The 25,973-nt window shown below is 49.7% G+C and overlaps 1 protein-coding gene across 10 annotated transcripts in view; it reads right to left on the bottom strand.

Moving 5' to 3' along the window:
- NHSL2 (NHS like 2) overlaps nt 1-25,973 on the bottom strand; it is a 187,411-nt gene that overhangs the window by 18,587 nt on the left and 142,851 nt on the right. For 2 of the 10 annotated variants that reach the window (XM_074324038.2, XM_074324044.2), the window contains exon 1: nt 933-1,790. The exons of 7 other annotated variants lie outside the window; for them this stretch is intronic. In XM_074324038.2, the coding sequence (XP_074180139.2) occupies nt 933-1,164 (232 nt within the window). In that variant the 5' untranslated portion in view covers nt 1,165-1,790. Of the gene's footprint in view, nt 1-932; nt 1,791-25,201; nt 25,250-25,973 lie in introns of those variants that run through there. One more of the 10 variants, XM_074324041.2, reaches the window with a different exon arrangement.

The raw sequence follows: 25,973 nt of genomic DNA, 5'->3' as shown, positions 1-25,973 counted from the left end.
GGGGGCGCGGCAGCCACTGGGCGCCCGCGGTGCCCGAAGCCCCGCCCCTGCCGGGGTGGGGGGGCGGGGCGAGTCGAGCTTAAAAGGCGGGGATCCCGGCCGCGGCAAGATTTTCCCTCGACAGATCCTGCCGCAGTCCGCTCCGCCCGGCCGCCCGCCTCGCCGCCCGCCCTCTCCGATCCCCGGGACGAGGTAACGCGCCCCGGGCCCCGCCGCCGCCGGGCCCTGCGCGCTGAGTGCCCGCCCTCCGCGCTCGGCCCGGTGGGTGTGGCACGGCCGCGCCCGCCGCGGCGCTCCGGTCCCCCCGGTGCCCCGCCGCAGCCTTTCGGCCTCCTTTCGCCGCCTCAGCTCCCCCACCCCACCCCCACCCCGCCCCGCCGCGCCCCGCCCGCGGACTCAGGGCCCCGGGCGAGCCCAGATGTCCGAGGCGTCGGGAAATCTCAACAGCCTCCGCATGGCGAACGTGGCCCTGCGAGAAGAATTAAATGCCCTTCGCGGGGAGAATGCCAATCTGGGCCTTCAGCTCGGAAGGGCCCTGGCTGAGGTGAATTCCTTGCGGGGCAATGTCTCGAGCTATATTCGCTGGCCGGTGCCCGGTGTGCCCGTCCTTGCCGAGGAGAACTTGGAGTTCCCGCTCAGCGACGTGGACGCCGTGCCCGAGGGCGAGCTGCCCTTCCTGTGCTGGCCGGCCCCACGCCCCGAGCCGGAGTGCGCCTCGGACGAGCCGTTGCTCAGCGCCACCCAGGACCGCAACGCCGCCGACGGCCAGGTTGACCCGCCCCCGCCCCCGCTGCCCAGCCAGGCCCCGGCCCCAGCCCCGGCCCCGGCGGCGCTGCCCCCGCCCGCCCCCCGGGAACTGCCCGCGCAGCCTGCTGCGCCGCAGCTGCAGCGGCCCGAGCTGGAGCCCTTTGCAGGCGACCCGGTGTACCTGCCTGAATTCCTGATGCGGCTAGAGACCTTCATAGCCGACCATGAGGACCACTTCCCCGGGGGCGCCGAGCGGGTGGCCTTTCTCATCTCCTTTTTCACCGGCGACGCCAAGGACTGGGCCGTCTCAGTCACCCAGGAAGGAAGCCCCCTGCGTGCCAACTTGGCACGCTTCCTCGATGAGATCCGTAAGAAATTCTGTGGCCCCATCCCCCCCATTGTGGCGAAAAAGGCCATCCGCAAGCTCAAGCAGGGGGACTGTACCCTGGGCAGCTATGCAGACGCTTTCCAGTTCCTGGCCCAGTTCTTGTCTTGGGACGACTGCCGCCTCCAAAACCAGTTCCTCAAAGGCCTGTCCGAATTCTTCCGCAAGGAGCTCTTATGGTCGACTGAAATGGCCGACCTGGACGAGCTGATTCTCGAATGTGTGGAGATTGAAAGGAAAGTGCGAGTCCCCAAGCCAATGCCGCTCCCTGGGGTTCGCAATTCCTTCTTCCCATTCGCTGCAGACCCTAATCTCGATGGCCACGAAGAAGAGGGGCGCCACAGTGAGGATGAAGATGCAGAGGTGCGCAGGCGCAGGCTTTACGAAAAGGAGCAGCGGAGGCGGGTGCGAGCTATTCAGCAGGAGATGAGGGAGCAGGAGCAGGAGGAGAAGAGGAAGAAGGAGGAAGAGATGAGGAGGAAGGAGAGGGAGGAGATGAAACAGAAAGTGGAGGACGACGACGACGAGGACGAGATCGTGGTGGTGGACGTTCTGGACGACGAGGAGGAGGAGGAGGAGATGCGCAAGAGGGAGGCTGAATTCAGGGGCCCGGGACCAGCACAGGAGCTGGAGCAGGAGCCCGAGCAGGAGGAAGAGACCGAGGACGAGGCCCAAGATGATGACCTAGATGAGCTCATGGACGTGCCACCAACCTTTGCCAACGCTTCATCCCAGACTTCCGGCTACTACCATGAAAATTTCCTAGACGCGTCGCCTCCCATAATACAGCCCAGCCGACGGAGGAACCAGAACCGGGTCCCCCTGCTGGAGGGCCTCCCAGGTACCAATTCACCCTTCTACAGCTCCCCGCCGCATATTCGCCGTGCGGGCCGCTTGGGGCAACGCCACACTCGAAGACGGCCCCCAGTGCTATTCCGCCTCACTCCGAGACAGGGGGGCCACCGGGCTTCACGTGGCCGAATTCGCGTGTGAGTGCTGGGCCCACATAGCCACCTAGAACACACCCTTCTACTGCGTCCCCTGCCCCTGCTGTTTGCTGCCACACCTGCCCCCTTTGCTGACCAGTACTTAAGGGCGTCGCAGGCCTGCAGAACCTGAAGGAGACCTGCACAACTCCAGACCATCTTGCCACAATGAGCAGGGAGTGACAGGTGCCCAGCCAAGGCGCGTTCACAGTCCTGTTGACATGCACTCTGCTCAGGTTTCTGGGCCTGCTCCCATAAATGAACTGGTCACCCCCTCGCATTTCTCCTCTAGTTGTGCCTAACCCTGTGTTCTACAGTTTTCTCCTCCGACTGGCTCACCAGGGCTTTGCCCAGGGCCTTCCTGACCCGCCCTGGGGAGCAGAAGGGCAGACTGTACTGAACTCCTGAAGCCACTGATGCCACTTCATAGGAAAAACTGACAGACAGCAGGATTTGCTTCATGCCACACCTCCAGCAGAAGGGCCCCGAAGAGGACACTACATCTATCCGGTGACGGTGTACAAAGCCACATGTCAAATGGACAACTTGGCAAACTGGTTCTGCCTTTCCACAGACTACGGGACCAGGATCCCCGGACCAGCTCACTGAGTCTGGGGCCCTCTTGTCTTGGCTCACTGCCTTCCCAGGCATCCCCGGTGGGCAGAGCCCACAGTTACAGGTTTTACTCCTTTCCTTGACGTCTGGAGGGTGGGGAGGAGGACAAAGAAACAGCAACCACTCTGCCATGGTGAGCAGTGACTCTCTCCTTAGGGGCAGTGGTCTCCTCCCCGGCAGGCCTTAGACTGCATCTTGGCAGGAGTCCTGCCATCCTTGGGGATCCAGAGGAGGGCTCATTGGCTTTTCCCTCCCAGACTGCCAAAGAGAGGGCCGAGGCCTGCTCTGTAACTTCAATGGAAAGGATTCCTTAGTTCCCGAGGAGACAGAACGGTTCTCTCTACAGACTGCACCCCCTGCAGCCTTGCAGTTGGGACATCCTCATGTCTCTTACATGGGGGTCAAGCCATGGCCTGGCGCTGGGCATCCATTAGACAATGAGGCGTGAGAAGATGACTGCCTCCTAGTGACTCCTGGGACTTCTGGGTACAAACCTAGGGACGCTTACAGAGCCCTGCTGCTTGCCTTTGGTCCAGAAAACACTGCTTCTGCAGTGCAAAGTCCGCGCTATGTCACTCTGGCCACAGAATGCCAGCCAAATCCACTGCTGGCCTGCACTGCCCTCGACACTGAGCTTCCTGCACAGTGCCCGGCAGCGGGCCAAGTGCGGCCAAAGTGTCTGGCCACAGGGAAGAAAGCCTCTGTCCCTCATCTGAGTCTGACAGGTAACCTCAGTCCAGCCTTAGGATTTTGAGCCTGGAAGCAAGACGAAGGAGCTGAAGGAAGAGGAGTCGCAGAAACTGGTTTCTGGCGAGGTCTGTGCATCAGTGGAAGGTAAGAAGCCCTTGTGCTTATCTTGTTTTTCTCAGCCTGGAGATCAGGGGAGCCGGGTTCCTATAACCTGTTGCTGCCTTTTAAAAGGCTCCCCCTCCTCCAAAGAGAAAAATCATGCATAATCGTTATAGAAAATTTAGAACAGAGAAAACTAGGCCAAAAAAACCCATAAACATTCAGAACCCCACCACACACACACACACACACACACACACACACGTACTATTAACACTTTGCTGCCTTTCTTTCTAGTGTGTTCTCAGAGCGCCTTTCAAAGCTCTTGATCAGCAGATTTAAAATGGCTGCCACCTGTTCAGTCGTGCCACCTGAATAATTTATTTAAGGATTCTCCTAGTTTGTTGGACATTTCAGTTGCCCGGTTTTCCCCACCCCCACCAGTGCAGGAGTAAACAACACTGTAAAGAAAATGTCTGTTTTTCAGCTATTTCCTCAGGAGAGAGTTCCAGAAGGGGAACTGCTGTTCTTTGAGGCTGTGGACCCTGTTTGCTGACGGTTGACATGCTTGTTCTGCTGCCCGTGTCCCTGTCAGAGAAGTGCAAAGGACAGGTGCCTTGCACCCCCATCTCCAGGGACCCATCAGCACACGCCCTGCCTGTTCCCTGGCGCTTGTCACCCTGAGACCTGTAGCCTCAGCCTGGGCAAGACTGGGTGAGCAGTGAGCTGGTTCCTGGCCCTTTGGTGGCAAGGGGGCCTGGGCTTCCCTTGACCCTCTCCCTCTTTTTCCAGATCTTCTATACCTGTGACGTAACAGCCACAAGAGCTGTAAGAGGAACTGTGGGCTCTGGGCGCTTTCTTGGGTTGAAAGGGGTGGGAAGATGCATGCAGGGGTATGAAGGCAGCCCAAGGATTCCCAGAGACTCGGAAGGAAACCCGTTGGAATAAATTTGTTATTGTTATTGTGTTACTGTGTTGTGAAGATAAATCTTTCTGTATGCTAAAGCTTTCTCCTCAATAAAAATATAAAGGGTGTGTAAAGACTGTGTCTGTCTGGGTTACTGAGCAGGCCTGGATGGGTACCCAGTAGGTACCAGGTACTTCCCAGGCAGCTTGCGTGAAGCAACCCTAGCCTGAAGCCTTGCAGTGCTTAGATGAGGAAACTGAGGCCCACTGAGGCTCAGGGGACCTACCTCGAGTCCTACGCATTTGTCAGAGGGAAGCGGAGGGACTAGGCGTCTTGAAAAATAGCATTAGTTCTCCACTTACTGGGATGCAAAGGTATGAATGGCCTAGCCGCACCATCCTGTAACAGGGCCCCCCAAAAGGCCCCCACCGCGCGCGCGCCAGTGCGTGCGTGCGTGCGCACGGACTTGGGAGGGAGGGAGAGAGGGAGGCCGGCCCTTCCACTTTTGGGCACTAGGTGGTGCCATGGGACACCAGTGAGCTAGCTGGTGAAGGTTTTCAAACAGCTCCAGAGCAGACCTGCAGCGACCCTCCCAGCAAGATTTCACTGCTCCTCACAGACTGTGTGTCAGAAGAAACTGAATCCCATCTGGGATTTGCTCCAGTTCCCCGGCCGTGATTTGGGAATTTTTTTCCTGCTGCAGTGGGTGGGAACTTTACTGAGCCCCCACTAGGTACAAGCGGTGAGCCCCGCATTTGGCATGCGTTATGTTAGTCCATCTCACCCTCACCTTACACATGCGGAAAGAGGCTTAGAGAGGAGAAGTCACTGACCCAGGGTTTACAGCTCCAGCGGCACTGGGTCCCTCTCTGCCTCCATGGGCAGGCCTTACTGTCTCCCCGGTGGGCCCCGTCCTGCCTACCTTCTGCCAGCTTACAGGAGCGCACTGAGAGACAAAGCCCCATCTCAGAGGCTCCTTGGCTTTGTCCCTTTAAGGGGGAGGAAGGAAGAAAGGGAGGGAGACAACCAATGTGTTTCTGACCATGTGCAGGCACTTGCACCAACACCACCTCATTTCATCCTCGCAACAACTCAGGCAGGTAATGGTGTGTTGGTTTAGAGCCCAGGGACCTGACTCAGATGTTAGGTTCCATGGGGGACTCAGGTCTGTGTTACTCTCTGAACTCTAGTCCACCGTGCTGTTTCCTAGGAAAGCCTGACAAGCTCAAGCCTCAACCTGACTGCATTCTGGGTCTTTGCCCAGGTGCACTGTCTCCGGAGGCCCTGAGAAAGGCAGCCAGGCGGCGATTCTTCCCTGCGGTGGAGGGCCTGCAGAGTAGGGCAGGCAGTGCCAAGTTTGTGGGGATGATTATACATGAGTGTGTGGCTCACTGCCCCTTCGGGGGAGGGACAGGGCTGTCGGGGTGTGAGCTGCACCCGTTCCTCTTTGGGGTCAGATAAGGTGTCCAGCAACCCTGAGTGTCTCATGCCTGTTGCAGGCTCCTCAGGTTGTGCTCATCAGAGCAGTGGAGGAAAGAGGAGTAGGGTGGACCTTGCCCAACCCTGCAGCCCAAAGCCCTGTGAGTATAGGGAACAGGGCCCTGGATTCCAGCCCATGAGGCCCATTCCTGCTCAGGCCACAGCTTCTCTTCCATCTATTCAACGTTGGGTCCCTAGGACCCAGCATACGGCTGGGCATATAGTAGGATCTCAACCCTAGTTTGGTACATAAATGAAGTGAGTGAATGAATGGGCCACTTGCTAGAGGCATCTGCATGGTCTGGAGCCTGGAGGAGTAGAGGCTCTCCTCCAAAATGGAATCAGAAGCCCCCCAACCTCCCTAACTTGAAAGCATGTGCTGCAATGACCTTCATTTACTAGGTGCACATGTAAGATCTTGAAGTCAGGTTCGGAAAACCAACTGCAGGAGCCTGAGTGGGGAACGTGTGCTTAGAGGAAACTTGTAGAAAAAAAATTTGCAAAGTTCAGTCAGTGAGGGCTCAGGATGAATCAGCAGAATGGGTGCCAGAAATGCTTATGCCCCTGGGGTCCTGGCCATCCACTGGGAGGTGGCCAGGTTGCACCTCACAGAAGCCCCTTTGCATGCCAGGAGTTAGGAAATATTAGAATAAAAGAAAGAAGGAAGGAAAGAGTGAGGGCAGTAGCAGGGTGACTGGGACGGTGAGGGTCACGAAAACCCTGTTCCAAGGGATGGAGGAAGACAGAGAAAATCTTGCTGTCTGAAGCGGGCCCCACTGTTCCCCTCATTCTGCTAGGAAACTGGCCGCTCAAGGTTACTTGCAGAACTTGACTGTGAACTCCAGCAGTTTGACTTCAGAACTCATAACCACTACCCTCCATTCCCACTTGCACTGACCCTAAGAACTGAGTCATGGAGGGGCGGCTTTGCCCCTCCCAGGAATAAGGTGAGGCAAGAGATTATCACAAAATTGGGGGGGGAGGAGCTTCACTCCCACCACTAGCACTTCCTGCATCCTGCCCAGACTCGGGGAAAACTCTGCAGGCCACTTCTCCCCAGGGACTGAAAAGCCACAGAAACACAAAGCACAGGGTTCTTGGTTGCCCTGGTAACAGCAGGACCTACTTGGAAGAAAACAGTCTCTGAAAGGCTTAGGAGGGTGGGTATTTCCTTTGACAGAGGACAGGCTCAGACCTGCTCCTTGAGTCCCCTCTCCCCTTCCGGTCTGCCACACAAAGGGGTACAGCTGGGGCCCCTCACTGCAGCAACTCTCCTGGGAGGGGAGGAAGCCTCAACTCATAGGTCCCTGAGGAGAGCAAGTGTGCCCTGCAAGTGCAGTCTTATCAGCTCCTTACCACTTACTGAACAAGACCCAGAGAGAGTCCAGAAGTTCCAGGCTTCTCCCCCCAAGTTCAGGCCCTCATCACCTCTCACCTGGACTACCAAAGTAGCTCCTCTGCTGCTGTAACCTGCTTCCAGTCTCCACCCACCTTCCTCTGAATGCACAAACTGGCCCTCTTCCTCATACACAGAATCTCCCATGGTGCTTCTGCCCCCAGTGGAAGACCTGTGCACCTGACTCAGGCATTCTTCACTATCTGGGCACAAACTCCGTACATCATCTCATCTGCCCACGCCCTCCTTCTTCCCTCTTCCATTCAGTCCAAAGCCGACTTCCTTCTTCCTTCCTTCCTTTCATACCAGGGCCTTTCCTGCCCCTGGGCCTTTGCACTCCCTATTCCCTCTGCCTTAAAACTTCATGAGCACTCCTGGCCCCACTCCAACTGGCAGTCTCCCCAGCTCATAGACCGCTTTCTCCACAAGGCAGCCTTCACTCCCCAGATGAGCTTCTGCCCTTCTGAGTCCCCACTCGCTACCCCGCCTGCATGGGCTGATGGTATGCAGGTGGGGTTGGCAGCACCCCCACACCCATCGAGTTGGAGGTGTGGACAGCAGGAACAAGTTGGGGAAGAGAAAGCAGAAGCTCACAGACTTGCTCCTTCTGCCAACTTAGCACCCTGCTGATGGCTTCTGCCTCTGGCCTTGAGAGTCACACACACCTGCCTCATTGTGTACCCTTGGGTTGGTCGCTTTCCCTCTCTAAGTCCCCATTTCTTTCTTCTAAAAATGGAGATAGTAATAGGATATATTGGTGACGTAACCGATATGAACTGACAACAATAAAAACAGCTAATATTTATTAGCACTTACTATTTGTTGGGCACTAATGTCATAGCGCTAGCATGGAAGTGCTTTTGAGCGTGCCAGTCAGATAGGGAAGGTTCTGTGGGTCACAATGAGACCAGTGGGGCAGGAGAGCACCGACATGCAGTGCAGGGGTCTTAACCTCTTTTAGGTCATAGTTCCCTCCAGCAATTTGGTGAAACCTCTACACCCCTTCTCAGAATAATGTTTTCAGATGCATAAAATCAAATATATACAATTCCAAAGGAAGCCAATCACATTGAAATAGTAACAAGATATTTTTAAGAACCTGTCATCTTGTTATACTACTACTTTAATAACGCGTTAAGTCACACGACTTAGTGGCAAGTTTATAGATTAGAAGTTTTGAAGTGATGATGAGTATCAGTTAATTTCTTTCAGATACAACAACTGTAATGTGACATGAGAATATCTGTGATTTCTATTGGGGATAAAGTCACAGGTACCGCTAATACTATTATGGCTTGTTGCCTACATTCCTAATTTGAGGAAATGCTGATTTCTGAAAAAATTAAATAATTTCCCCATCCACGTTCATAGGCCCCCTAACTTCTCTCCACACAGCCTTTGGAGGTCCATGGAGCTCAAGTTAAGCAGCCTGGCCCTCGGGTGTCAGAGAAAAGACAATGGCTGTGAGGAAAAGCTGGGGGGCTGGCAGAAAGACAAGCGTGTGCTTTCTCTTTCCAGAACTGTTTACACAAATCGAAGTCTGGCAGCTTGCTCTTCCTCTTCATCCTGAGTCAGCAGCTCAGGGTGGGGCAGAGGCTGTCACACTTGCTTTGAGTTTCAAGCTCACAATACACCCAGCTCTAAGACTTGATTTGTTGCCACGTCCTTACCAGTAAAATCTTGGTGTTTTGCTCCACTTTAGAATTTGGACCTGCTTGCACAGCACACACAGATTTCCCATTAGTCTGGAAATAATCTTTTTTTTTTTTTTTTTATTAACACAATGGAATACTATTCGGCGGTATGGAAATAATCTTTAAGGGGACGTTTTCTGAGCTAATGGAGGTGTTTCCCCTAGCACCTCAGCCAGGCTGAGGGCTCCCAGAGAGAAGGGGGAAAGATCACCAACTGTGCCATGCAGCCCAGAACACCCGTCATAACCTCATAACCGGCACTTTTCCAAAATACCGAGTGCTTTTTCCTGACTTCCTGACTTTGCCACCTGTCAGCTGAGTCCCTGCCAGCCAGGGCAGCACGGTCCTGCATGCCCAGCCAAGGAGACAAATGGTGGGAACAGCAGTAGGTCTCTGTTCCCATTCAGGACGCAGCACTGCACATAAAGAACCAGGGATCAAAGAGAGAAGACCCCAAGTACTAAAATCAGAAATGAAACAGTAGATATTACAACCATCCTTATAGAAATAAAAAGGATCACAAAAAGAATACTATGAACAATTGTATGATAATAAATCAATATAAGTTAGATGAAATGCATAAATTCCTAGAAAGACACAAACTATTGTAAGTGACTGAAGAAGAAATAGAGACTCCAAATAAACCCATGATAAGTGAAGACATTGAATTAATAATCAAAACTACCCATGAAGAAAAGCCAAGACATGGATGTCTTCTTTGGTGAATTTTACCAAACATTTAAATAATTAATGTCCACTCTTTACACACTCTTTCAAAATACAAAAGAGGAGGTAACACTTCTCAACTCATTCTATGAAGTCACTATACCCTGATATCAAAACTAGACAGAAACATCACAAGAAAACCGCAGACCGATATCGCTTATAAACATGGACACAAAAATCCTTAGCAAAATACTAGCAAACCAAATCCAGCAACAGATAAAAAGGATTATACACCATAACCAAGTAGGAGGATTTATCCCGGGAATGCAAAGTTAATGTAACATCTGAAAATGAATTAATGAAATATACTATACCAATAGAATAAAAAACAAAAATACGATCATCTCAGTAGAAACAGAAAAGGCATTTGACAAAATTCAACACACTTTCATGATAAAAACACTCAACAAACTAGGAATAGAAAGGAATTCCCTCAACCTGACAAAAGGCTTCTATGATAAATCCACCATAACATCACAATGGTGACACCCTAGAAGCATTCCCTTTAAGATCGGGAACAAGACAAGTCCACTCTCACTAATTCTACTCAACATTGTACTGGAGGTTCTAGCCAGAGCAATTGGATAAGAAATAAATAAATAAAAGGCATAGGAAAGACTGCAAAGGAATAAGTTAACTATATTTGTAGATGACATGATCTTGTATACAGAAATCCTAAGGAATCCACTAAAAAAACTATTAGAATTAATCAATGAGTTCGACAAAGTTTCAGGATATAAAATCAATATAAGAAATTGCAATGAACAATCTGAAATAAAATTAAGAAAACAATTCCATTTACAATATCATAAAAGAACAAAACTCAGAATAAATGAAACAAAAGTGGTACAAGACTTGTACACTGAAAACTTCTTGTACACATAGAAAATATGTTGAAAGAAATTAAAGAAGATTGAAAACAATGGAGATATCCCATGTTAATGGATCAAAATACCTAATATTGTCAAGATGGTAGTAATACTCCCCAAAGTGATCTACAGATTCAATATAGTCCCTATCAGAGGCCCAGCTGGGTTATTTATAGAAAGATACACATACTTTTGAAATCAGGAAGTGTGATTATTGGTGTTGAGCCTAACTTCCCTCCCAGGGCCACATGGCCTTATAGTGATGGTAGATATCATTACCATAGTGGCATACTTTTTCTCTTGCTCCAGATTTTCATCTATCCCAGCCAATTAAAAAATGAGCAAAGGACCTGAATAGACATCTCTCCAAAGAATGGCTGATGAACACATGAAAAGACACTCATTAGTCATCAGGGAAATGCAGGCCATTGGGGCTATAGTAAAGTCTTATTGAGACCATTGTAACCCTAGTAGGTGTGAAATGGCTACAGATGCAGGACTTAGCCAGACCATCAGCTCGAATGTGTCTTTTGGAGCAAAAATTAATATAAGACCCGGTCTTATATCATATTATTATTATATCATATCATATCATATCATATCATATCATATCATATTATATTATAATATTACATTAGACATGGTCTTATATTATAGTAAAATAAGACTGGGTCTTATATTACATTAGAGCTGATGGTCTGGCTAGGTCTTATTTTTGGGGAAACACGGTATTTACAATAGCCTAAAAGTGGAAGCAACCCAAAGGTGCATGAACCTGTAAATGGGTAAGTAAATAAAAAAAATGTGGGCCCTCCACACAATGGAATATCAGTCAACCATAAAAATGAATGAAGCTCTGATACACGTTACGACATGGATGTACCTTGGAGACATTATGCCACATGAAAGAAGCCAGTGACTAAATGCAACACATTATGAGATTCCATTTACATGGCACATCTAGAATAGGCAAATCCATACAGACAGAAAGTAGATTGGGTAGTAGCTGCCAGGGACAGGGGAGGGAAGTGAGGAGAAATGGGGTACAGGGTTTCTTTCTGGGGTATTTAAAATGTTCTAAAATTGTTGCATGGCTGCACAATGCTTTAAAGATACTAAAACTCATGGAAATGTACACTTTAAATGGGTGAACTATATGGCATATCCCTGAATTATGTCTAAGTAAAGCTGTTACCAGGAAAAAAAAAAAAAGAACCTCGGTAAGTCAGAAACATACTTCAGCAGCATACTCCAGCATCAAAACACAGGCCACAAAATGAGCTCAAGGTAGCTATGTGATAAACTGCAGCAATTCTCGTGTATGTTAGTAGATTCCACATGACAACTTACCAACAGGTATGCTACCAATTAAAGGTCACCTGGTTACTGGGGTGCAAAGAAACACTCTATAGAGAAAAGCACCATATTCAGATCTTAGGAAACTTTTACTGGGACTTCTTTGTTCCACGTACCATAGTTAAAAAGAGGAAAGTGGGGCTGAAAGTGACACATGTGGTTGGACTTTCAAGCTTACCACACGCAGCCACCCCAGTAATCTGACCTGGATCTTGATCTTGAAGTCAGCTATGCTTAGCCTTACGCCAGGATTTTATAGATAGAGATCTAGTTCAAGCTCTGGCCAAATATTCAGACTTCTCCCCAGCAGTCAGTCAAGTTGTCACAGGTTGATTCTCGGCTGGAAACTTTTGCCCTCCCTGAGGATGAGTCTATTGCCCAGCCCCCATGCCCACCTCCACTTGTCCTCACTGTACTGAGGCCAGCCCTCATCGGTACTGTTGCTGAGGTTCCTTAGTTGGACCAGACTTTGTGCTCATAACTCCTCCCGTGGGTCTCATATTTTAAGGAGCATCAGAATTGCCTGAAGGGCCTGTTAAAACACATTGCTGGGCCCTGCTCCCAGAGTTTCTAATCGAGTAGGCCTGGAGCAGAGTCCCAGGTTCTGCATTTCTCACAAGTTCCCAAGGGTTGCTGAGGCTGCTGGCACACACTTCAGAGGCACCCAGACCCCCGACCAGTCCTAACAGGGGTCAGGAACGGGCCATCACTTACCGTCTTCTCCTTCCCTCACCCCTCTGCACTGGCGGGACATCCACCGAGGAGCACCACATCAGAAGGGGGTTCCTTGAAGACACGGCTCATTCATGCCAGTCTTGGACTCAATTAGCTAAATGCCATCCCATCCATTAAAAGGACTGATAAATCAGTCCCTAGCTGCCAGGCTGCCCCCACTGCTGCTGTCACTTGACTGGCGCCTGCAGCCAATTGATCTCACAGGTTAATAAGATTCACTCAGCCGACTGCCTGCAGTCTCCCATGTCCTTCCAAACTGGGTAGGCTCAGGCTTGTCCTGGGTGCCAGAAAGCTCCACTATCCTCCGAGAGAGTGAGGGCCATTCTGTGTCATGTCAACTACGCCATATTTCACTTTGTGATTTGCAGGAGTGACACTGGCTCATCTGGAAATTGGTTGGTGGGAACAGACTGGTTCAGCATTAATGAGGAGGAACAGATTGGTCCGTCTGACCACAAAACAAATCACTTGAAAATTTGGGCAGCTCTGTCCCCAGGGAAAGGGGGCAAGACCTGAAGTCACACAGAGCTGGCCCTGAGAATCTGCCTCATCCCGACATAGCTGTGTCTCCGCTCTGAACGCAGGTTTCCACTGATAAAATGGGGCCAATAATACTTCCAGTTTGTCTTCATTCCAGAGCAATGAAAGGACCTTAGGAGAAAAAGCCTGGAGCAATGGTTTTGATCCTGGGAAGCACGGAAACCAGAGGCTGGCCCATCGATGGCCCTCAGGTAACTGCCTGAGGAGACAACTCAGGAATGGGGATCAGAGCTGGGCCTCCTGAGTTCAAATTCCCCCTTAACATGTGCCTGTGACCTTGTCCTTCACGGAGGTCACCCCTGCCAGACAGACCCCTTATAGTGGACAGAAAACTTTCTGTTGCAAGTGTTGGCAGAGCTGCCTGCCCTCTTTGGGGATTGCCTGCCCAATGTCACATCTCCCTCCAGGGACGTAACTCAGGATGACTGGAAGGGGCAGTGTCAGCACCAGAGCCCAGCCTGCAGATGACCTTGACTGAAGCCTTCATCGGGACTGTGGTATAGTTTACTTTATCCTCTCTGCACAACCCTGCTTCCTTACCCCCTTTCCACAGCAGTTGATCCCAAGAGCCTCTTTAATAAACTTCCTGCACACTAGTCTCCACTTCACAGTCCACTTTCTGGGACAACCAAGCTCCCTTGGCAGAGAGCGCACTTTGCAATTTGAAAGGTGCACTGACAAAGCTGCCATCGGCTCCAGTGGTGATGGAATGACCTGCTCACCTTTCTTGCTCCCTTTCCTTGCTAATGGCTCCTAGGTAACGTCTCTCTTTAAAAAAATTGTCAACTTTAATTTCTTTCTTTTGTGCCTTCCTTTTTTTCTTATTATAAAACCAAAGCATGTTTATCACAGTAGAAAATCAGAATATACAAGCAAAGTGAAAGGGGAAAATAACACACATAATCCTACCCACCAGAGACCAACACTGCTGGTACCTCAGGTGTATCTTTTTGGAAAATTTCTTCTGCCAAACAAATATGGGATCACACTGTAAATATTGCTTTCTGGTTTGCTGAAACTCTCACTCCCACAACAAATACTTTCTGCCAGCCATGTTCAGCCACCCTGTGAGAATGGGGAAGTGCAGACTCAGAGCCCGTGGACAGCCAGAGGCCCTCACCCAGACCCCTCACATAATAGAGATGTGGAAACTGAGGCCCAGGAACAGGAAGGGCTTCTTCTTAGGCCCCACACTGAGTGAGCATGACATGGGCCCTCCCCAGATCACCTCCCAACCTAACTACTATGTTCAAACCAGAAGAGGAGCAGGAAGTAAATGCAAGACAATGAGGACAGCATGCCAGTGTTTGTGCCTGGGTCTGGGCCACTCTGCAGGGTTCAGAGCCCAGTTCTCAATCAGGACGCTAGATTGTGCACCCCTCACTGCCACTGTCATCCCTGCTATGGCTCGTTACTCTGCAGCCCTGCCTCTCATGTGTGCCCAGCACAATGGCCAGAGGAATCATTTTCAAAAGTCAGGGGTGAGGCGATGAATTCTTAGATATGACACCCAAAGCACGAGCAACAAAAGAAAGAAATAGATAGGGCCAGCCTGGTGGCTCAGGTGGTTGGAGCTCCATGCTCCTAACTCCGAAGGCTGCCGGTTCGAGTCCCACATGGGCCAGTGGGCTCTCAACCACAAGGTTGCCAGTTCAACTCCTCGAGTCCCACAAGGGATGGTGGGCTCCGCCCCCTGCAACTAAGATTGAACGTGGCACCTTGAGCTGAGCTGCCACTGAGCTCCCGGATGGCTCAGTTGTTTGGAGTGTGTCCTTTCAACCACAGGATTGCCGGTTCGACTCCCGCAAGGGATGGTGGGCTGTGCCCTCTGCAACTAGCAATGGCAACTGGACCTGGAGCTGAGCTGCACCCTCCACAACTAAGACTGAAAGGACAATAACTTGAAGCTGAATGGCACCCTTCACAACTAAGATTGAAAGGACAACAACTTGACTTGGAAAAAAGTCCTGGAATTACACACTGTTCCCCAATAAAGTCCTGTTCCCCTTCCCCAATAAAATCTTTAAAAAAAAGAAAGAAAGAAAGAAAGAAAGAAAGAAAGAAAGAAAGAAAGAAAGAAACAAAGAAAGAAAGAAAGAAAGAGATAAATTGGGCTTCATTCAAATGAAAACTTTTGTGCTTCAAAGGACACCATCAAGAAAATGAAGACAGCCCACAGAGCTGGAGAAAATATTTGCCAATCATATAGCTGATAAGGAATTTGTATCTACAATATATAAAATCTCACAACTCAATAATTAAGACAAACCAATCCAAAACCAGGTAAAGGATCTGGATAGACATCTCTTCAAAGAAGATACACAAGATGGCCAACAAGAACAGGAGAAGATGCTCACCAGCATTAGTCATCAGGGAAACACAAACCAAAACCACAGTGAGATACCTCCTCCCACTCACGAGAATGACAAGAATCAGGTAATAATAAGTGTTTGCGAGAATGTGGAGGAATTGGAACCCTCATGCACAGCTGGAGGGAATGTAAAATGTTGCAGCCATTGTGGAAAGCGGACTGCAGTTCCTCAAACTATTGAACATAGAGTTTAACCATAGAGTTACCACATGACCCAGTAACTCCACTCATAGTTATCTACCCAAGAAAATTGGAAACATATATCCACACAAAAACTTGTACATGAATGCTTATAGCAATATTATACACAATAGCCAAAGGTGGAAACAACCCAAAAGTCCATCAACAGATGAGTGGATAAACAAAACGTGATATAGTCATACAATGGAACATTATTTGGCAATAAAAAGGAATGAAGCTCTGATATGTGCTATAATATGGATGAATCTTGACAACTTTATGCTAAGTTGAAAGAAGGCAGACACAAAAAGTCACACATTGTATGACTCCATTCATATGACATGTCCAGATAGGCAAATCCATAAAGACAGAAAATAGACTAGTGGTTACCCATGGCTGGGGGCTGGGAGTTGGTACAAGTGGGAAGTAACTGCTAATTGCTACAGGGTTTCCTTCGGGGGATAATGCGAACGTTCTGGCATTAGATAGTGGTGATAGCTGCACATGTGTGGGAATGTACTAAGAACCACTGAATTGTGTGCTTTAAGTGGGTGAAGTCTAGCTCAACAAACCTGCTATTAAAGAACACAGTCTATCAGATCCTCTTCCCATTGGCACTCATCACACTAGACTAAAACGCAAAGTCCTTGCCATGAGCTGGCCGCCAGCCCCTCTCTGGTCTCATCGCCTGCCACCCTCCTTGCTTGTTCTACTCCGGTCACTACAGCCTCCTTGGTGCTTTGCAAACACGCCAGGCTCATTCTCACGTTAAGGCCTTTGCACGGGCCATCGCCTCTGCCTGGAGTAGTCTTCCACCAGTTATGTGGCTTCTTCTTTCATTTGGGTCTCTCTCGCATGTCACCTCCTCAGGTAGACCTTCTCTGATTCTGCAATCCTAGTCGCCCTGGCCACATCCCTCTTCTTGCTTTTCTTCAGAGCGCTTACCGCCATTTGAAACTTTTTTTGGTTATCGATGTCACTATTTACCATCTGCTTGCCTTACACTGGGCTGTAAACTCCCTGAGGCCAGGGACTTTGTGTGTCTTGGTCACCAGCATATCCACAGAGCCTGGAACACAGTAGGTGCTTGGAAAATGCATGTTGGATGAATAAACAAGTGACTCTCCCTTCAGCCAACTGCCTTTGTGAATATCCACTCCTTATTCGGAATGTGACTGAGTGCGCAGTGCCAGTGCAGCCTCAGCTGGCTCTCTCCTAAGAACCCCTCCTCTCCTGCAGGCCTCTCCTCGCAGTGAGGATTACATGAGAATGGAGATGTCCAATGGATGGCAGATTTACTCCTCGAGGTGGGCTCTGCAGACCTAGTCTTGGGGTGAGTGAGGGGCTCTTTCTTAGGCCAACAGGGGGATCATAATGTCACAACAGTTGCCTGTTCGAGGCTAGAAAGAAAAGAGGGTGAAAGGCTTCCGAGCCTCTCACTGTCATTTATAAAGGCAGGTGTGTTGTAGGAGTTAGAGACAATGTTGGACACATAATGGGGACTCCTTTTGCAAGTGAAGCCCAGCTATTGGTATTGTAAGTCCCCTGCAGGGGTCTCAGGTGTCCGTGGGGTTCAGAAGCCCTGTCCCCCCTCAGGCGCTATTTATTTAATGCTAATCTAGAACTTGGCTGAGTGGGATGGAGCCTATTTTTTCCAAGGGGCCCAAGACACCTCTGAAACTCTGCAGCTGCCAAGGTTCATGGTGCTCAGAGTTGTTGGGCAGGAAGCTGCCCCTCTGACTGCCCTCCCTTCCTAATCCTTGGGGCATCAGGTGCTCCCACCCCTCTCCTCTGTTGTCTGCTTCCTACTTTAAAAGCCTGTGGCACTCCCTGCTGCCTATATCGGTACCCAGCTTACGGCAAGGTTTCTCTCCCACGCCCCTTCGGACTCCTTGATGGCAAAAAGCAAGTGTAATACATCTGTGTTCTTCTCAGGGCTGGGGACAGAGTATGTGCTCAATAAAGCATTTTACACTGAGTGAATGAAAGCATAATAGAATAGCCTGATTTCACGTGTCAGCTTAATAGTCCCTTGACTTTGCAGCAGAGGCCACAGTGGAGCCTAGGATTCCAATGCCAGCTCTGTACTTACTGTGTGACCTTGGGGAAGCCACTCCGCTGGCCTGAGACTCAGTCTCCCTAGTTGCAAACCGGAGATGACCACCATGCCTGGCAGGCTTGTTCTGGGGATCGAATGCGAGTGTGTCAAGAGTGACGATTATTTTTCCACAACTCTCCCACCTTCCCCTGATTCCTCGTGCAGACAGATCTGGACCTCTGGCCAGGACATCCTCTTCCCGGTGAGCTTCCTTTCCCACATGTTTCTGTGACCTCGGCGTGCAGTAGCACAGGAGGGCCCCTGAGGGCGGCCCCCAGCTGCCCTGCACAAGCAAACCCACCCTGCAGGACAGGCTAGTCCTCAGCTGACCCTCATGCGCTTCCCCGGGGCAGAGCCATGGGATGGGGAGATGAGCTCCCAACTTGTTTTCCATGATCCTGAAAACTCTCAGTCCCAAAACATTGCACATAACCTCCTCGGCCAAGTTATTTTCCTAATCCCGGTTGCCATGACAACATGACTTAACGAAGGAGCTATTTTTTTCCTTAAAATAATTCGACCCGTTTCCATATCAACAGGGGTTTATTTTGGTTCCACACTCAGTGAGGGCTTGGTAGCCAGCATCTGGCAGCAGCTTCTGTACGTTGGACGGGACTTGAATTTCCAGGGGGCCATTTGAGAAGTGGCATGGGAATTTGGGTGGCTACGTGTGTTGAGGAGGCCATGCTCGGAGTGAAGGGAGCGACAAACACAGCAAGTTCCTCCCTGGGGTTTTCAGGGTTGGAGGATAGAGGGAACAGGGAGGGGACAAGCCCGTTCTGCATCTTGTCCTAAGTCTAAGGCCTATAAAGACAAAGTCCCGGCTGCTGGGCCTCCCTTATGGGACCACAGGCCTGGAGGGAGCCTAGAGCGGGGCCTCTGTGTGGCGCAGCTTGCAGGAGAGGGTGACAATGTGCATAGTAAATCATTCTCCCTGTGCCTAAGCTGGCTGTATGTCACGAGATTCCTTCACAAATTTCCTCCTGCAACACGACTGAGTACCCACTAGGGACCCTGGGGATACACCCACAATCCACAGCCCTGCCCTCAGGGAGCTCCAGTCTGGTGATGAGCCAGCCGCTCTCATAGGCCGTACTTCTCTAACTTTTTGTGCATAGTCTCCTGGGGACCTTGTTAAAAGGCTGGTTTGAATCGGTAGTTGGGGGTGGGGGGCCGAGTACCAAGGTTATGTCCCTCCTAACTAGCTTCCAGCTGTTGCTGAGGGAGAAAATACACCAGGGGATGCTCAGCCCTCCACTGGGGTCGGATGACCTTCTCACTGCTTTCTGAGCTACTTCTCTAAATCTATGGGGGTTTTAATACAGAAGAATGAAAAAGTGAACAACCCCAGCTGAGAGGCCACCGGGACTGCTAGAATTCCTTCCTGAAGAAGCCCACGTCAGCCTGTGAAACAGCCTGTGGAAGGAGAAAGCCCCGGGCCTTCTCAACTTCGGAGTGGAAGCCGGGGTTGAATCTCAAAGCCCTGTGACCTTGGGCAAGTCACGTCACCTGTCTGTGCCTCACTTCCCTCCTCTGCAAAATGGGGATAATTATCACACCTCTCTCATAGGGATGGTTTGAAGATTAAATGAATAAATATCTATCTGCAAAGCACATGACACACAGTAGGTGCCAAAAATTGGTTCATTCATTGAACAAATCCTTTCTGTGTACTGGGCACATAGGCAGTGGTGACAAGGCAGGCACAGTCCCAGCCCTCAGGGACTTGGCATTGAAGTGAAGGAATCATCCATGCAAACAGAGGAGGGCGGAAGAGCATGCAAAGGCCCTGACGCACAGTGAGGGTAGGGCTTGGTAAGAAAACAGGTCTGAAAGGACAGGAGGAGCCAGATTACATTAGGAATTTGGATTCGATTGTCAGTACAACAGGAAGTTATTGGAGGGTTAATGGTTTGGGAAGGACAGGGCCCTGTGTGACCTGACCGCTGTCCCTCATTGCCTGCAATGCTGGCCACCTGGACTCTGTTCACCTCTTCTCCACCTGGCCTGTATTCCCCCAAGTTCTCAGAACCCAAAAGCTTAGCTAACGCCTGGTGGTGTCCAGTGTGAGGTACCACTAGGTCTGTGTGCTTGGCGACCAGTCTTCTGGCCTGCACGGCCAGCAGAGTGTAGGCTCTGAGCGCATATGCTCAGATCCTTGCTCTGTCACTTACTGGCTATGTGATTTGGGAGAGTCATGTCACCTCCACGAGCTTCAGTGTCCTCATCTGTAAAAAGCTGTAAGAGTGGCATTAACTTCCTTGGGCTGTTTGAGGATTCAGAGTGTCTCCATGTGACAATTCCTCCGCCTGGCACACAGTGAGTACTGCCTACATAATGCCTTGCTGTCCTTACGGCCAAGGTCAGAATGCTGTACTGTGCCAGGGTGCCAGGAGGGAAGTTAGGGAGCTCTTCAAGGAGCCGGCTGCCTGGTGGACAGACAGTAGGTTGGCGTTAATGGATGGGCAGGTGCAAACGTCACGAAGGGCACCTACTGCTGTGGCTGTCACCACCAAGCTCACCAGTGCGCTGTGGGGTGTCATTGTTCCCTCCCACTTGGAGGAATGACCAGGACCTATGAATCTGACCTCCTAAATCCCCCTTCAACCTGCTCCTTCCCCACTCACTGGCACCTCCCCAAATCAAAGCTACATACTTCTCACCTGAACAATTGCAAGAACCCGCTGCCTGCTCTTTGTACCCTGGATCTTGCCCTCCATGGGCCGCCAGTCTTCTCCTAGTCACACAAGTCAGACCAGCTCATGCGTCTGCTTCCAAACCGCCAGCATACAATACTAGTTGCTTAAGCCTGGCTGTCGAGGCCTCCTCCATCTGGCCTCTGCCCCTCTCCACTTCACACATGGCGCTTCCTTCAGAAGTGCCATTCCCAGCACCTACTATGTCTTTGTGCTGACAGGTTCTCTTTCCCACCCGACGGAAGTCTATCTGTCCTCCTAGAATCTTGGTGAAGCTTTCCCCACTTCTCTTGACCACATATGTGGCTCCTTTCCCAAAGCCCCACAGGACTCTGTCTTTTCTGTGTGTTGGTGCATGTGGATCGGCCACATCTTGGTTGGCAAGTCCAGGTCCCACACTAGCCAGTGAGCAAAGGGCACAGCCCTGTGAGCAGAGCCCTGACACCATCCAGCATCACTGACATGACAGGGCCCAGCCTAAGGATACACACAGGCTGAATGGGGCATGAGGTGAACTAGGGAGCTGCATGCCCACCAACAAGCAGTAGCACTCCTCAGTCTGGCCTGATGTTGTGGTCAGATCTTAGGATTTTTTAAAAAGTAAGCTGTCTGTTTTCCATAACGGCTGCACCAGTCTGCATTCCCACCAACAGTGTATGAGGGTTCCTTTTTCTCCACAGCCTCTCCAACATTTGTTACTATTTGTCTTGTTGATGATAGCCATTCTGACTGGGGTGAGGGGATATCTCATTGTGGTTTTTATTTGCATTTCTCTGATGATTAGTGATGTTGAACATTTTTTCATATGTCTATTTGCCATTTGTATGTCCTCTTTGGAGAAATGTCTCTTCAGGTCCTCTGCCCATTTTTAAATTGGATTGTTTGTTTTTGTTGTTGTTGTTGAGTTGCATGATTTCCTTGTATATTTTGGATATTAATCACCCCTTGTTGAATGTGCTGTTTGCAAAAATCTTCTCCCATTTGGTTGGTTGTCTCTTTATTTTGTCGATGGCTTCCTTTGCTTTGCAGAAGCTTTTTTTAAAATTAACCAATGTCACCCTAATAACTTTTAATAAAAAATTTTAAAAAGTGAACTTGCAACTAACTTATTTTTTTAAACTATGTAGAACAACAACAATAACAACAAAAAACTGGGCTTCAGGCCACACTTGGTCTTTCCGTGTATCATTTTGTAAACTCAGAAGCTGTTCTTTGTTTGTGGAATGAATGAATGAATGAATGATTTTTTTCTGGATTCAAGTTTCCTACAGCACTCTAAATTTTAAACTTGGGGGAGAGTTTATGCCTAATCAGTTCCATTGCTATTCGGTTTGCTTTTTTGCTATAAGGACATGAAAGTCAAAATCGAATGTCAAGTTTTTACATTTCTCTCTTTCACAATGAAGCTCTAACAGTATCATTTCCTGGGCAGCCCGCAGGCCTTGTGAGCAGGGCTCTAACCTCAAATGTGGTGACATCCCCTCTTTGAGAGATGGGTCACCAACAAGGAAGGGAGGGACACAGTGCCCACAGAGCCTGTTTCTGCAGTGGTTGGTTTGCTTACTTTGGTAACCTCTTGAAAATAAACTGCAGAGATGGCGACAGTTCAGCTCACTCCAACTTCCCCCATCCCATCCCACCCAGCTTCAACCCAAATGGGAGGGCTTGGAAGACATACTGAGGACTCTGAGTTTCAGGACCCCTAGAACTGGCTGTGGGCTGCACTTGAGCTGCCCGACCCCCCATTCGGGACGAAAATATTCTTTCCCCGAGCTGTAAGGGATATTGCTGATGGCTCAGAGTTGAGTCCCTCTCCAAGGTAATGAATACACTTTCCCTGGGGGACAGCCGGCATCCAAAGAGCAGTCAATAGATGGGGGGCCAGGGTGACTGGGGGAAAAGGCCCAGCCACCCAGCCTCAGTTGGGACCATCTGAAGGAGTATCCTAGTTCAGAGCTCCTGCCTTTGACCAATCCTGCTTCCCCAATAAACCTGCATGCAAATCTCTGCCTTAGAGCTGTTTCCTGGACAAGCCAGGCTATGACAGCCCCTTCCCTCAGCCTCTTTTCTCTCACTGCCCTTTCTCTCTTGATGACTCAAAATGCTTCCCTGGCCATCTCAAAGGAGGACCCCCAAATCTTTCCTGTTGCCATTGCCACTCTCTCAGTCTGTCCACTTACATTTCCCAGAGCTGGGTGGACAATTTCACCTGGATGTCCATTTTTTTTTTGGTCCCAAATTTAATATATTTAAAACAGAACCCTCTCCCATGACCCTAATCAGCCTTTCCTCCTGACTTCTCTATTTCTATTAATGCCAGTACCATCTCTGGAATGTCAGGCTGGAAACATCAGCATCAAGTTTCTGCCTGTCCTTGCACTATTGACCCCAATCAATTATATTTAAAGACAGTTGTCAATATATACACGCATGTTTTAAATTTTGTGATAGAGTAACATGTTTCATTATTAGCACATTAAGTAACATGACCTAGTGGCGGGTCCATTCTTCTAAGTAGTCATGAGTATGACAATATTTCAAGGTATCTGCAGCAACAGTAAGGAGGCATTTCCAGGAACCAGTCTAGTCTCTTAAAAATACCTGGTCCCCGTTTTCCAGGAAATGCCTACAGCTGTAATTGCTGGAGGGGTGGTTGCTTCTGTTAGTATTCTGATGAAAGAGATTAATTAGTAATTTGTTGCAAAAATAATATTCTGACTTTCAAATTATATCTCCTAAGAATACTGAATACTTATATAGGGCTACTTATTATAGTGCTTCACACTTTATAAAGCACTTTATATATTAGGTTGATCCATACACAATTACTGGTATCCAACTGTTTGGGGACGATTTCATAGGGTTCAACCTCATACATTTTCTCATTGATTCCTTACTACAATCCCAGATAGATATTTTTAGCTCAGAGTACTAAATCTCGGAGAGGTGAAATGACCTGTGATTAAGATTACAGCTGACACAAAACAGCAGGGTTCACACTTGAACCCAAGCCCCGTTCTATTGATTCTCAAGGTAGAATGATTCAGCCCAGCGGACCCGAAAAGCAAAAATGTCGGGGGAGGCAAGCCTGTGGAACTGTTCTTTCAGCCTTCTCTCAGAAACCCCCATGCTGGTTATGCTCAACACCTTTTCTTACTGGAGATTAGTGGGGCCTAGGTGACTGGAGTAGCAGACACCAGAAGTGATGATGTGACAAATTTTAGTTTTATGGCTTTGGGAGCAAGTAGTATAGCAAAGACAAGATCAGAGCATGTTAATGCACCCATCCACCCATCCATCCATTCATCCATCCATCATCCATCCATCCATCCACCCACCCAACTATCCATCCATCCATCCATCCATCCATCCATCCATCCATCCATCCATCCATCCATGCATCCATCCATCCATTCACCCACCTATTCATCCATTCATCCATCCATCCATTCATCCATCCATCCATCCTCCATCTCTCCATCCATCTATCTACCTCTACCCATCCATCCATCATCCATCCGTCCACCCACCCATCTATCTATCTATCCATCCATCTATCAATCCACACATCCATCTATTCATCATCCACCCAGCCACCCACCCACCCATTACTCATCCATCCATCCATGCACCCATCCATCCACCCACCCATCCATTCATTCACACTTCCATCCATCCATCATCCTTCTGTCAATCCATCCATCATCCATCCATCCAACCATCCATCCATCCACACATCCATCCATCCATCCACCCATCCATCGAACAGAACTCTACTGGGTAGTTGCCATGTATGTGCCAAGCTCTGCAGTAGGTACCAAGCTACCAACATTCAAGGAAGAGTCTTAATTAGCAGGGCTTCCACCCTTTGGCCAGCTGGCCACGGGGCTGGAGTGGTAGAAGCTGGGGTGAGACATCTGCATACATATGGGATTTTCATTTGCTGTGAAGCTGCTCTGTATTCCTAATCCTATCCCTCCGGTCCAGGCCTAACTTGTTGGGAGGCTCCAGCTCATGTGACCAGGCAGAAAGCAGCTGGGTTTTGCATGGTGTGTCAGGAGTCTGATACTTCTGAGCATTTCGAAACCACGGGGCTAGAGGAGGCAGCGATAAGAGTCAAAGAAGAACGCAATGGGAAACTGGGAGGTGAAGCTGGTGAGGAAGAGCTCCCTCCCAGACTGCCACAGAAAGGAATTCCTTTCTTCTGCAGCTGAGTCCACTCTGAGCCCTTGGCCCAGCCCACTGCCGTGGGCTTGGTGGTACTTGTGGCTGGCCAGTAGAGGGAAGGGTAGGCTGGGGTAGGGCTGGTTTGGAAATCAGTCTGGCAGTGGGCACGGGGCTACCGCCTTTGCCCAAGGAGAGCACACTACCCTTCAGGGTGTAATCACATTTCTCAGCTTCCTACCTACCTGGGGGTGAGCCATCAAGCTTGCTGTGGAGTCCAAATGCTTCCCAAACCTGGCCTGGCTCAGGCCAGGCCCAAACTAGCTTCCCTGTGTCCAGTGCGCTCCAACCACCTGCCTCCTGCTGCACCCTCCTGCCTCCTCCTGCCACCACTCATCCAAGCACCAGCCACCAACCTCAAGCCCCAACGCAAATCCCCTTGCAGTATGCAATTGTGCCTGAGCTCACCATTGCAGGCTCCAGGCTGTGCTGCCATGACTGTTACCACTGCCGCCAGGGACCACAGCTGTTCTGGGGCTACTGGGTTAAGATCTCACAGTTGAGTAAGCCAAGATGTGGGTTCCTCCCACCACACCCTGCCCAGGGCTTTCCCCAGAGCGCCATTGCCACACAACTCTGTTTGTGAAAAAGAGGAAATGGGGCTTGATCACATTGAGGCTGTGAACAGAGACACCTCTGAGGCAAAGGAAGGGGAACCTGTGACAGCCCCAGATAATCGCCTCCTGAGCACTCAGGGCTCTTTTCTTATCTCTGTGGCCAGCAGAGCTAGAGCCCAGGGGGGTACAGGAGCAGGGCCCTACCAAGGCTTTGGGAGGCCCCAGGGGCTGCCCCAATCGTTGAAGTTGACATTTTTGTCCTCAGCTTCTGCCATTCTAATCCATTTCTGCCCACCACAGAGACACACAGCTCTGGTGACATTTTGGACCTCTGCCTACTAGAACTCCACTGTCCAGCACAGTAGCCACCAGCCACATGTGCTGTAAGTGTAACATGCAGTGTCTTTTAAAAGACACCGCATTTTAAAGATTTAGTATGAAAGAAAAATGTAAAATGTCTCATTAATCATTTTTATGTTGATTCTATGTTGAAATATTTTTGATATATTAAATTAAATCAAATATTAAAATGACTTTTTTCTTACTTTTAAATGTGGTTACCGGAAATGGGGGATACTGATATAGAAGTTGGTGAATTGGTGAATGAACCAGAACAGACCCAA

Source organism: Rhinolophus sinicus, chromosome 18, assembly GCF_057876585.1.
Source record: "Rhinolophus sinicus isolate RSI-liver-muscle chromosome 18, RSI-T2T, whole genome shotgun sequence".
Taxonomy (NCBI): Eukaryota; Metazoa; Chordata; class Mammalia; order Chiroptera; family Rhinolophidae; genus Rhinolophus; species Rhinolophus sinicus.
This window is presented reverse-complemented; position numbering and strand designations above follow the sequence as displayed.